Source organism: Lutjanus erythropterus, chromosome 9, assembly GCF_056507025.1.
Source record: "Lutjanus erythropterus isolate fLutEry1 chromosome 9, fLutEry1.hap2, whole genome shotgun sequence".
NCBI classification, from domain to species: Eukaryota; Metazoa; Chordata; class Actinopteri; order Lutjaniformes; family Lutjanidae; genus Lutjanus; species Lutjanus erythropterus.
In genome coordinates this window covers 10,187,448-10,201,369 of record NC_139325.1, presented here as the reverse complement: position 1 = coordinate 10,201,369, position 13,922 = coordinate 10,187,448, and the positions used below count along the sequence as shown (strand labels likewise).

Here is a 13,922-nt window from a genome sequence, read left to right as displayed (position 1 = left end):
TTTACCAGTCTGGCAAGTTGATAAATAGTCTTTGTCTTGTCTTGACTGCAGAGTAAAGAAATGTTTGACTGAACAAACAAAGAAATACAGTATCTGAGATAATTTGACAATGACATTTACTGCATCTCTTTCCACCTCAGAAAGGTGATTGATGTAATACCACACTCGTATATTTTGCTATTTCTCTTGTTGCCTTGTTCAGGTAGAATAAGTGCAAAAATAGCTCGTATATTCTTTCAAATAACCTGAAACGCAGCACTTAACAGAGGTCAGATATGAAACGGCAAAATAGTCTGCAGTCTACCCAGCAAAGCTTAAAATGTTCTGCAGAGAAAGTATTGTAACCACACACATAATACAACAGCAAGAACAGAATCTCATTACTGGCACTGAACGACTTATTTTTCCAACAATTATAGCTCTGTATTTTTCTGCAAGTAGTTATTAGCCTTGTCCAGATGATATTAGTTTTTTCCGGAGTTGGGCTGGTAATGTGATTGTCACTGTGATAATACAGTGACTTTCATCCTGCACAGAAATCATTTGTAGTCGTTACAGGGCCTCTGTCCCTGCAGGAGGAATAGTTAAAGGTCTCAAAACCTGCTTAGCTCACTTTTGCAACTGAGTCTTATGTTTTATTTGAGCATTTCAAACTGGGCACAGCAGCTAAACTTAAATGCAGGTAATGATGTCTGGCAATTTATTTTTGTCAACTGTTGGTTTCATTTCTTGCATGTAGATGAATTTTTTTCTAACAAAACTTACTACATATTACAGTGAAAAATACTTAAGGGACATTCTTGTTGACAGTGTGTAACTGAAATTGTTTGCATAGTAAGTTGTCAGCTGTTTGGGTCTCACCTGATGTTCTTGCTTACGCCTTTTCTACAGAACCTCCGGCAGCAAATCCTGGAGCTGCTGGGTCCAATCTCCATGAACCACGGCGCTCACTTCATGGCAGCGATTGCTTATGTTTGGAATGAGAGAAAACAGGTCAAAGCTCCAGTCAGAAATAAGGTGGGTGTCCTAAAAGACTGTATGCTCACAATTTTTAGGTTTTTAGGTTGTATGGTCCTGATCTTTGCATTGAAAATCATTTACATCAGACTGCATTTACTTTCTAGTTAATGCAGTGAGAAACAAAGCGTATTGATGTCTGTTTATGTCTATTTTTAAGTAAAATGTATTTAAAATATTAATTAACACCAGCTTGAACTACTGACAGACTCTGGCATGTCTCTATTTGAGGAGACTTTCTAAATCATTTATTATTTATTTCTAACCTAAGGTCAAAATCAAAATTAAGAAGTTATAACAACAATTCTACCAGCATTGTAGTTACAGTAAAAGCAGAACATAGACGGTACTAAAAAGAAAACAGACATGGGAAAAAATAAAAGCAGAGGAAATCACAGTTCAAAGAAACAAGAAGCAAATACATTTATACCAAATCTTTCAGGTGATTCCTTTAGCCAGTGAAGAGCAGCTGCTGCTGGTTGAGCTGGTCCGTTCGGTGAGCGCCATGCGCACTGAGACAGTCATGCAGACAGTCAAAGAAGTCCTGAAGCAGCCGCCTGCCATCGCGAAGGACAAGGTTGGTGTTTAATTGTTTCCTGCTGAACTCCATTAGCTTAAATGATTTCCCTTTCCATTCCCATCCTGTCTTCCCTCAGCATGGCTTCATGTAAAGTTTCTGTCTGTGCATAACAATCTCATGTGTTCACACAACAGTTTTTTAAAGGCAGTGTTTTGAGTTTTGTCTGTTTTTCATAAGAACTTTGACTCTCATGTTGTTTAGTTTCGCTTTGTCAATAAGTACATTAATATTATTTCTTCACTGTTCCCCACAGAAGCACCTCTCGTTGGAGGTCTGCATGCTGCAGTTCTTCTATGCCTACGTCCAGAGGTGAGTCCGCTGCTTCCCAACAGCACTATGTATCTATTACTTTTTTAATGTGAACGATGGCATTATCGTTTTTGTTATAAAGGCCCAATTTGTGCAGGGCCTTCTCACCTGTAAACTTTCTAATTCGCAGGATCCCCGTGTCCAGTTTAGTTGACAGCTGGCCGTCTCTGCTGGCACTCCTGAAGGACTCTGTACCGTTAGGCCTGCCTGCTCCTGGACAGTTTCTTATACTGGGGTTGGTTTGTCTTTATTCTCTTCTTTTAATCATTGTACAGATCTTCCTGTATCCTCACAACATTTGGGAATCACTTGTACAGTTAAACTTAAATTGATCAGTTGGTTGCTCACAACTGAATGGTCACCGTGTAGATATCAGTCTGTAGAGACTACTACTTCCTCCACTTCCACATTATATTCTTCATTTTATTTAACATGGCTCTCCCTTTCTCTTTGTTTTCTCCAGAGTTTTGAACGAGTTCATTTTGAAGAATCCCAATCTGGAGAGCAAGAAGGATCAACGGGAGCTGCAGGTAATTACTGTAGTCACCTTGAATCCTATTCAACCTTCAGTTGCTTCCATTATCTTCTATAATTAGATTATATTCTTTCATTTCAATAACATCACAGCTAATTTCTTACATCATCTTAATGAGAAGTTTGGCTTTTGTCTCTTGCTCTGTAGCTTTCAGGATTACAGCGTGAATCACAATACAATGATCTGACTGAACACAGCTTCTTACTGAAGCGACTGATTATTACTTGTGTATTCAGGATGTGACGCATAAGGTGGTGGAGGCCATCGGGACAATCGCGGGCTCCTCGCTGGAGCAAACCACGTGGCTGAGGAGAAACCTGGAGGTGAAGGCCTCTCCGCAGATAGTCGTGGATGGAACCAACCTGGAGGCTGATGTAGAAGGTGTGCTGCTTACAAACACGAATTAAGACCGAATGTGTATCATTGCATTTTGTTGCATATTGCTGCAGTAAACTGTCATATTAACACTACACTTACTAAAACTAAACAAATGTTTTCAACACTGACCACATTAACCTCTGATATTAAAATGGGATCTTTATCCAAATACACTATTTTACTAATAAACAATCTGTATTTTTAATGCATTCTCATTATCCTCATTAAGATTGGACCACTGTTAATCCGTGTGTGAGTATCATGAGGCGGCAGCAAATCAGCTTCAGAATCCCTTAAAAATCTTTTCTATGACAAATTTTAAATGTTTGTCTTGTAAATTCAGCAAATGTTATACATTAATTTAGTCCTTTATTTGTATAAAAAAAATCAGAAATTTCAGATTAGTTGCACAGATAATTTTGGTAAATGATGCATTTTCTGGCACCTTCATGACACAGAATAGACTTTTTCCAGTAGTTAGAGACATGTCTCTTTCAGCCTTTTTGCTTGCTTGTTCTCTAAATTCAAACAAACTATAATTTGATGTTGACTGAAAAACAAATATCTGTATACTGATGCCAGCAAGCTGTACGGATTGCGTTTACACCTACCTAGATTCAAACACAATGCGAGCCAGAATCTCTCCAGATGTGGTCAGGCAGATCAGATCACATTCAAATCATGATGCATTTACACTTTTCACTGACATGTGCTTTTCTCCTTATATGGAGAACGTGTCTGGATTGATTGTCAGATTGTTTCACTGTTGCTGAGTTCCCAGTGTTTTCATATGTTTAGTCAATTCAAGACTTATTTCATGTCAGCTGATATTGAAGTGGTAATATTTAAACAGGCAGCCTGGATACTGACCTTCTTTTGTATTTGTGTTGGGGGCAGTCTGTGTTTTGTTGAGAGAACATTTTTGTGTTTACACAGAACCAGAGATGTTTTATAATACCAGGGATTAATGTAATCCAGCTAAATCAAGTGTAAAAAATAATCTGAATGTGAGACACTAAACTGTGTGTGAGAGATGAAAGCGGAGCACTCAGACACTCCTGATCACATGCATTACAAAAAGCATGGCAAATGAGAACCACATTTAGCTATTAGCTCATTTTCATCTGCAGGTACACACAGAAAATTAACAATAGACTAAAAATCAAATAAAAGTCATTCATGTGCAACACCATTATTATTATCACACTAGCACTTATACAGACAAATCTCGCAGCACACATCAACATATTTATATCAGCACCTTCATCCAGTTCACTGATAAATTTATAATTCAGTACAATAAAAAATTTAAGCTCAGTGCTTAGTTAGCATTGATGATCTTAAATATCAGTTGAACTTATGAAAACAAAATAAGATTTTCAAAACATAAGAAGCTGTAATCGGACAATGTGTCACAATGATGGTGATGTAATGATTTCAGTTCTGTCAAAAGCTTTAAAGACTCTTTACAAAAGAATCTCATTTTGTTTCAGCACAGTCTTACTGGTCTTGGACACACTCTGCAGATGGTCGGCATGCCTCAGCATGTCAGTATTAATGTTTTTCTGCTCTGTAGCTGCTGCTAATGTTTGCTATGTGTGTTTTGTAGATTTAATGCTCACAGTGATGGAGGCCTCCAGCTTCACTCCATCAGTGTACAGTGTTCACGCCCTCACACTGTTGGCCGAGGTAAAGCACCCAAATCTCTGTATTCAGCTCAACTCGTTGTTTATCAGGCCAGCAGTCAGCAACTCTGCCAGTTATTTCTATTGTTCATCTTGATTAAGTCTCAAGCTGCTCTCACTCACTTTTACCAGCAGTGTTGAGGCCTGTTGGTCTCAGGCGCAGCATCGCGGTACACTAACACACTCCAACTGAGCTCCTTAGAGCTGATTTACGACCTCCTCCCCACCTCTTCTTCATTTATTATTAGTGAACCAATAAATCAGTGTGTTGGAGTTAGTGTGGTGAATGAGCTGAGCTGGACAATTGAAATCACTGACCACCTTCTTCCATCCTGACCCAGTGTGGAGCTAATTATACAGAGTTTTCCTGTGCTTCACTGCTGTTTGCAGCTGATAGATTCATGGGTTTATTCACAGCCATATATCAACACACTGCTGCAGTGCAGTTTGTCATATATTTAGTTGGTGCAGTTATATACTGCATATATATCATTTTCCAGCAAAGCACTCAAAGGAGCTCAATATTTAGACTATAAATGCCCATTTTCTGCTGTTATTGTGGAAGAAAGTCAGTGTTTCCATGCCGACCTAAAGCACATTGTGACATGAAGACTGACATGATTGAATGCTGCATGTATTTGTCAGGTGCTGGCTCATCTGTTGGACATGGTGTTCTACAGTGACGAGAAGGAGAGGGTGATCCCACTGCTGGTTAATATCATGCACTACGTAGTGCCCTACCTCCGCAACCACAGGTGGGCATGAGCTTCTCATTACTTATTTTAGAGATTTCTTCTGAATTTCTGGCAAATAGTTTAGAAGTTAATATCCTGATTTCACATCTGAAAGGATAACTTTGCTATTTTTGAACCTGGATCCCATTTTCCAAAGTTTCTGTGTCTAAGTTACTAATGTGAAAAACAATTTTGGATGGCTTCAGTAGTGAGGGGGAGCACTGCAGCTGGCAGACGCAAAACTCAGCTACAATGTAATTCCTCCGAGCAGCTGCTCACCGTCAAAATAAGTCCATTAAAAGTGTTTTTTCCAGTTTACAAGCTCAGGTTGTTATTCTGTGTCTGACTACATTATAGAAAGGATCACCACAGAGAGAAACCGTTTTGTAAAGAGCAAGATACATTTTGTTTAACTAGAAACAGCTGTTTTATTGCTCTTACCAAACTCACAAAACTCCCTTTGCAAAACTGTGATTTTAACATCATCATCTTCATTCAAAAGTGGCAGGAAGAAAATGAAACTCGCCGAAAATGCTCATCTTTCCACCGCTTCAGTGATCACCAAGTCTTGTTTGGTTGAAATAAAAGAGGACCAAGTGGCAGAGGGGAGAAATGGCGTGTACAGCCAGAACATCTACCTCTGTGAATTAGTTTATTTTGTCCAAACAAGAGCTGGTGATCGCTGGAGCAGTAGAAAGACAAACTAAACATTTTTGGTGAGTTTTATTTTGTTTCAGACGCATTTGAATGAAGTTGATGATGTTAAAATAACAGTTTTACAAAAAGGAGTTTGGTTAGTTTTATAAGAATAATAAAACAGATTATTCTGGTGAAACAAAACGTATTTAAGATGCATTTTGTTTCATCAGAGTTGTCTGTTTTATTGTTGTTTTTTTTTTTTTGAAAAAGGGTCTATCTGTGTAGCAATCCATACCATAATGTTGTCGAGCACTTAGAATAACAATCTTAGCATGTCAGGGCAAAAACAAGCACTGTTAATGGACTTGCATGGTGAGCAGACCGTAGGGATTATGTTGCAGCTCAGTTCTACTTCTGCCAGCTGCAGCGCTCTCCCTCAATACTGGACCAGTTTGAAAAAATTGCTGTTCCTGATTAGTCACTTAGACACGAAAACATGGGAAAATAGCATCCAGGTTAAACCAATATCTAATCTAACTTTGGAATGGCTTCAACTTAAAAACTGTACACAGTGAATCATTTTACATTAACAAATAATGAAGGAGAAATAAATCAAATGTCAGGTGAATAAATGAAACTGATCTTTTTATGTTGGGAAGGAAGATGAACTGCCAAGTGTGAAAATGAGCCGTAGCTGATCATATGCATGATTTGTATCCTTCCCGTTTCTCCTGGCAGTGCTCACAACGCCCCCAGCTACCGGGCCTGCATCCAACTATTGAGCAGCCTCAGCGGGTACCAGTACACCCGCCGCGCCTGGAAGAAGGAGGCCTTCGACCTCTTCATGGACCACACCTTCTTCCAGATGGACTCCTCCTGCGTCAGCCAGTGAGTAGGAGAGGAAACTTGACTGTGTGTGGGTGAACACTCTTACAGCTGCTGTTAAACATGTAGCCCACATGTAGATTACACTGAGAGACAGAGAGAAAAAAAGTCAGAATGTTAAAGTCTTAGCAGTTTGCCCTCAGAGACACCAGAGATGCATTTTAAAGTCAATGTGTGAATACATTTGATCAAAATTTTCATGCAAGTTAACTTTGAGAAGGTAAATGTCATTGCCATGTAAATGATGCAGAGCTGCAGCGACTAATTAAACAATCGATTATTAAATTGATCGGTTTGAGTAAAATGTCAAAATTCTCTAATTCAGTCAGCCAGTATTTTTTTGTTTCTTTACTTCTCTATGACAGTTAACTGAATATCTTTGGGTTGTGAGTAAAGCAAAACATTTGAGGATGTGATCTTAGGCTCTGGAAAACACTGATTGACATTTTTCACCATTTTCTGACATTTTAAAATAACTGTTAATCAATTAATCAAGAAATTAATCAACCAATTAATTGATTTTGACAATAATCATTAGTTGCAGCCCTTGCCAGATCTGACCAGGGTGTGTCTCTTCATTTGTCTCAGTGTTTCTGGATTATTCGTGTAATATCAACTTCTTTTTCCTCATTTTTCAGCTGGAGAGCCATCATTGACCACTTGATGACTCATGACAAGACCACATTCAGAGACCTCATGAGTAAGCTTTATGATTCTTATTATTCAAGTCTAGATGTTACCACTGTGGGTGTGGTTACAGACCATCTACCAGATCATCTTTTTCTTTCTGACATTTGCTGGGCACTGAGTGTTTTGCGCTTTTCATGTCTCATCTCACGCAGAAGAGACCTATTATACCAATCATAGACCTACATCGCGTGAGATACTGTGATCAAAACAAGCACTTAGACTACTTTACACTGTGAGCCTTGGAGCTCAATTCAATTTACAGCTATATCAGATGTTTTTTGTTGTTGTTTGGCTGCTCATTATTTTTTAAATGTGCCTAGTATCAGATCTCAGTGTGAACTGATCACAGTCCTGAAATGATCTGCTTGCACAAAATATTGGTGTTTAAGAGTTGTTGTTTTTTTGTTTGCTTGTTTAGAGGAATTTTCAACAGACCATAGTTAGACAGAAGAGCATACTCTAATGGGTTTCATTTTTAATGGAAGCTGGCAATTTCATGAGTAGAAGATAACAAGGATGAGGATGGAAGAGAAAGGGAGACAAATTTTTAATTATGGCTTTTTGGAGCAATGGCTGCTAATTCTGTATGGAGGTGTGGATGTGGAGTTGGAGCCAGGAGTGGTGGGACTGTGTTGTGAATGGTTTCACAGGAACAAATTTCATCCAAAGATTCAGGATGTCAAAAGTTGCTTTTGACTAAATCTGTCAGCTCCATCGCAAAAAATCACACCTGTATCTGATTTTAGGATCACATACGAAAGAGGCTGAAATCAAAACCGAAAAGATCAGATTCCATGAGATTTGTGCTGTTTACACTTTCATGAAAAAAACAGATCTGAGTCACATATGTACAAAGAAATATTTTGGCCACTTCTGCCTGCAGTGTGAGCATAGCCTTATTTTACATTTCCACCCCAGTGAAGTCTGAAGCCCATGCAGCTGTAAAAAATACACTAACATGACATAGTTCAAGTCACGTGTTTTTTTTTTTTATATATATATGGCCCAGTATCACAAATTTGTCTCAAGGGGCTTAACAATCTGTACGGCTGTACACAACATGCTCTATCCTTACACCCTGGATTCAGATACACCAAAATAAAGTTAAAGCCTATTAAGAGAAGCAGCTAGACTAATAATGACTGTGTGTGTTTCCCTTCAGCTCGGGTGGCTGTAGCCCAGAGCAGCTCTCTGAGTCTCTTCACCAACAGAGACGCTGAGCTGGAGCAGAGAGCCATGCTGCTCAAACGCCTGGCTTTCACCATCTACAGCAGTGAAGTGGACCAGTACCAGAAATACCTGCCAGACATACAAGGTAAACAATACATACATGTACTGTACATGTGTTAGTGTGATATACAGATACTGTATACTGAAGCTGTTAATAACCCTCACTCTGACAGACCATCTCCCACTTCAAACAGCATACAAATGAAGCTTAAAGAACTGTGTCAAAGCAGCTGGGAATGTGGCTTGAAATAGTAAAAATACATATATGATACCAGAGTTTAGTGTCTCATTCAGCATCCACAAAGATCTGAGTGAAAGTAAATGTTCCTAACTATTAGAGTATTTTAGCCACCTAAAACAGAAAACCTTTAAGAATCCATTTTAGTACAAGTGTGCACTATATTTAGAATATTTTCACCACTTTACTTTGCTGTCAGACAGCCTTTTCTGTCAGGAAACTGAAGCTCCCATGTATGCTCTCTTCAAAGCCACCAGACTTCTTTGACAAACACAGTAATTTTACCTTGTAGAAGATGTGATTACCACCGCCTCAGTCTGTTTTAACTTGCTAGTTTGAACCCAAACTGACATTACTGGCTGCGGATCAAAGCAGTGGTGGACCAGCAACTTGTGTGTTCTGCAAGGTAAAATGACTGTTTTTCCAAAGGAGTCTGGAGTGATGTAACTGCCTCAGTTCCCTGTTGTTGAGCTGGCTCAGACACAAAGAGACAGATTAAGGGGGCACCCCTGTAGCTCAGTGGGTAGAGCATGCTCCCTATGCACCGAGGCTGTCAGTCCACGGCAGCGGCCGCCAGTACGGTTCCAGCCTGTCATCCCCTCTCTCTGCCCCCTCTTTCCTATCTGACTTCAGCTGTCAAATAAAGGCAAAAAGCCCCAGAAATAAAGCAGATTAAGCAGAGCTAGAGAGGTTTTGTTGCACCCTTTAAAACTAATTTCTAATACTTTAAGATGCTTACTAATATGCACTCTAAATTATATAGTTAGACAGCTATTGTGGATTTGGGTTTCCAGTGCCTTTAAAGGAACATTTCAGTATATTTCAACCTGGTGTATTCCCTGACCTAACCCCAGGACAGCCACATGAGGTTTATTAACCTGCATGTTAAGTCATACGTTCCCTGAGCAGATTGGTTAAAGTGTGTTTGTGTGTTCAGAGCGTCTGGTGGAGAGCCTGCGTCTGCCTCAGGTGCCCATCCTCCATGCTCAGGTGTTCCTGTTCTTCAGAGTGCTGCTGCTGCGCATGTCACCTCAACACCTCACCTCCCTGTGGCCCACCATGATCACTGAACTGGTGAGAACCACACCTCGCTGAGCTCCTTTCCTTCTCTTTCACTCACTCACTGCACCTTCATGTTTTTCTTTCAGTCGTCTACACTCACTTAAAACCCCACTCACACACTCTCCATCTGTTTCCCTGCAGGTTCAGGTGTTTCTTCTGATGGAGCAGGAGCTGACAGCAGATGAAGACATATCAAGGTACATTATCTGTCGTTATTACAAACTGGATTGCAGCAGTAAATGGACATCCTAAATGACTCTGATGATGCATCCCCTCCTGTCCATCTGTAGGACATCTGGGCCGTCTGTGGCTGGGCTGGAGACCACCTATTCTGGCGGGAACGGCTTCTCCACCTCCTACAACAGCCAGCGATGGCTCAACCTTTATCTGTCTGCCTGCAAACTCCTGGACCTGGCCCTGGCCCTGCCTCCCGAGAGCCTGCCTCAGTTCCAGATGTCAGTACAGACACATGATTGAGTCGGGTTAGGGAATTAGTAACGGACATAATTTCATTAAAAGTGGAAATTCTGCATTCGTGCCTGTCAGTATTTGGAATACATAAATACAGCAGGGAACATTTGCACTGATCACTTTTAATCTCAGCATGTGGAGCTCATATAAATGGACATACATACAATATTCAGTCATCACATCCTTCAAAGGGATAATTTGGATTATTTTAAGTGGAGTTTGTATGGGGTTGTATGAGGTACCTATCTATAGTCAATGTATTACCTACAGTAGGTGGCAGTCAGTGTGCCCCCAGTTTGGAGAAACAGAGAGGAGTACCAGTGTAGGAAGCTAAGCGATATACTGCTGTGGACAGGGTCAGCAACCAAATGCATTTTAGCCACCTAGAAAAAAAAGGTTGACCTAAAAAATCCATATCATTTTAAGTGTACACTATATTTAGAATATTTTCACAACTTTATGTTGCAGTTAGATGGACTTTTCTGATAGGAAACCGTCCTTATATAAGCCATAAATCACTTTATCTCACCCAGCCGGATTCCATTTGCAAAAATCTGTAATTTTACCTTGCACAACATGAGAGCTGCTGGTCTACCGCTGCCCTGATTTGTAGATTTGTTTGTGTTATAGTGTAACTAGTATGTTTTAAAATTTTAGTTTTGATTCACCTAAGTCACACAATAATGCAAACAAACTAACAGATCAAGGCAGCGGTAGACCAACAACTCCAGTGTTCTGCAAGGTAAAATTAGCGACTCCAATGGAGTTTGGTTGAGCGAGAGAGAGTGTGATATTTAGTTTATATAACAGCAGCTTTCCATCTAAAAAGGCTGTCTGATTGCAAAGTAAAGCAGTGAAAATATTCTAAATCTATTGTACACTTAAACTGATAATGAGTTTTGGTTCAAATAAGTTTTGTTGCTGATGCAGTACATTGCTAAGCTTCCATGCTATAATACTCCTCATGCTTCTCCAAACCTGGGACATGTAACACAGTGGCCATGGATACAACCCCACCTCAAATGATCTAAACTATCCTTTTAAAGTTGTAACTTGTTAAACAGATCAAAATGTGTTATTTCTGAGTGCATTCTGCCTCATTCCAGGTACCGCTGGGCCTTCATCCCGGAGGCATCAGACGATTCAGGACTGGAAGTGAGACGTCAGGGGACTCACCAGAGAGAGTTCAAACCATACGTAGTCCGACTGGCCAAGCTGCTGAGGAAACGAGCCAAGGTGTGTCATCCTCCCTCTGTCCACACAAGGTTATTAAATGATGGAGACAAATGACTATCTCTTTCAGAGTATGCTCAGGGAGGCACTAATTAAAAGACACATTTTTGGCGAGTTATAGCCCATTTCATTCATGCTGCGTCGTCTCCCACCTGCAGGCCGGCACATGAATTTTTATATTTTCTTCTAGTAATTTCTGACCCATTTCTCTCTCACATAGAAAAACCCAGAGGAGGACTGCTCCACCCGCACCCTGTCCTGGGAGCCCGGCCACCTGATGCTCACCCTCTACGTGATCCGCAGCATGGAGCAGCTGCTGCCCTTCTTCAACCTGCTCAGCCAGGTGTTCAACAGCAAGGCCAGCAGCCGCTCAGGCCCCACTTTCACCCACAACTCGGCAGACGCCTCCTTCCCCGGCCACAAGGAGGGCCACAAACTGGAGAGCCAGAAGGTGTTCTGGAGCAGAGCTCGACAGAACATCGAGGAGATGGTAGAGAAAGACTTTCTCGAGGGCCTTATCAAGACGTGAGGACACAGCACGGGGAGGGACGGGGACTAACACACAACTGATCAACACTAGTGACAAACCTCAACCTGTACATTCAACAACAAGGGAACACAAACGGGGAAAAATAGTTTGTACATTTTTTGTATTTATAATGATTATTTTACTTTTCAAAAGCTATTGTATTTAATTTTAATTATTTGTATATATGGAGCAGCTTTGATGACTGACTTTTAACATTTCATGTGAGTCCTTTTGGACAAAGTGAAGATGCTGTGCCATTCCATATCGATGTGACTTAATAAAGATTTCTAATGGGAGGGTAACCTGCACTCTGTCACTGTCGTCATGACATTTAAATACATTTACAATATATCAGTATATACTGAGCTAAACCAAGTTACAGACTTCTAATTTTGCCTCCCCGTCTATGATTTGTGCAGCAATTTAAATGAACTGAAGCAAAATAGCAGTTCAGTCTGAGAGACCTTTTTTACAGTTGTGTCTAGAGGGGAACCCCAGACACCCAAACTGTGATCTTTCCCTAACTCTAACCAAGTGCTTTCTGTCCTTAAACCTACCCAGAGCTCAATCACATCATGGTCACATTGTAAAACTTGTATCTCAAAATGATTCTGACTGATGGAACAACAAGAACTTATCACTATTTTGTTTGTTGGGGATTAGAGGTTTTGTTTTGCTGCATTGCAGGTTTTTGTTTTGATGAATGTTATTGCCTTATATAGATTATTTTGTTCCCCCATTTACAGTATACCTGTGAGGGTAGGCTAAACAACAGGAACACTTCTCTGTATAATGCAATAAAGTTCAAAAGTAACACAAACTTTAGCCTTCAAAATAATCTAATAGTTGAGTTAGTGCCTCTCAAAAATGGTTTCAACATAAACTGAACATTGTAACCTTCATGAAGGGAGGATTTATTGCAGGACTATTGTATTAGACTGCATTAGTTGTAGATAGGTGTACCTCATAAACTGGCAACTGAGAGTATAACAATATATATTATATAGATACTTCTGCAGAATTATACATTTGATGCTTTGGTACATTTTGCTGAATATACTGTTAGGGCTGCAACTAATGTTTATTTTCATTATTGTTTATTCAGCTGATTTTTTTCAAGTTTAGTCCATAAAGTGTCAAAGAATTGTGAAAATGCTCATCACAGTTTCCCAGAGCTCAAAGTGATATCTCTAAATTGCTTTTAAAATTATAAAAATGATTGATCAATATCAAAATATTTGGCAACTAATTGATTAATTGACTAATCATTGCAGGTCTTTGTTTCAGTTAGGTGTACATAGTAAACTGGCAACTAAGAAAATCTTTCACTCAGTGGGGCCATTTTTCTGCAGAATTGTGGAGGTGATACTTTGGTACATTTTGATGATAATACTATTTTTACTTAAGTAAGATTTTTTACTTGTAATAGAGTATTTGTACACTGTTGTATTGATACTCTTACCCAAACAGCAATTTGAGTAGGGCTGCATCTAATGATTATTTTCATCATGAATCAATCAATCATTTTCTCAATTACTTGATTAGTTGATTGGTCCATAAAAAACCAAATAATTCAGACAAATATTCATCGGTGTTCCAAAAGCCAAATGTTGACATCCTCGAATGTTTTCTTTACTGTCACAGAGGACTAAAGAAACCAGAAAATATTCACTTTTGAGAAGCTGAAATCAATTGATTAACAAAAAT

General features: G+C 39.6%; 1 protein-coding gene across 1 annotated transcript in view; it reads left to right on the top strand.

The window, feature by feature from the left end:
• Window positions 1–12,515, top strand: part of dop1a (DOP1 leucine zipper like protein A) — a 39,914-nt gene extending 27,399 nt beyond the window's left edge. Inside the window, exons 23-38 of the mRNA XM_084726121.1 lie at window positions 892–1,017; window positions 1,460–1,594; window positions 1,851–1,906; window positions 2,037–2,141; window positions 2,370–2,436; window positions 2,678–2,822; window positions 4,429–4,508; window positions 5,150–5,259; window positions 6,616–6,765; window positions 7,401–7,462; window positions 8,615–8,767; window positions 9,858–9,994; window positions 10,124–10,179; window positions 10,273–10,437; window positions 11,560–11,689; window positions 11,907–12,515. Coding sequence (XP_084582247.1) covers window positions 892–1,017; window positions 1,460–1,594; window positions 1,851–1,906; window positions 2,037–2,141; window positions 2,370–2,436; window positions 2,678–2,822; window positions 4,429–4,508; window positions 5,150–5,259; window positions 6,616–6,765; window positions 7,401–7,462; window positions 8,615–8,767; window positions 9,858–9,994; window positions 10,124–10,179; window positions 10,273–10,437; window positions 11,560–11,689; window positions 11,907–12,215 — 1,986 coding nt within the window. The 3' untranslated portion in view covers window positions 12,216–12,515. The remainder of the gene's footprint in view (window positions 1–891; window positions 1,018–1,459; window positions 1,595–1,850; window positions 1,907–2,036; window positions 2,142–2,369; window positions 2,437–2,677; window positions 2,823–4,428; window positions 4,509–5,149; window positions 5,260–6,615; window positions 6,766–7,400; window positions 7,463–8,614; window positions 8,768–9,857; window positions 9,995–10,123; window positions 10,180–10,272; window positions 10,438–11,559; window positions 11,690–11,906) is intronic.
• The last annotated feature ends 1,407 nt before the right edge of the window (window positions 12,516–13,922 follow it).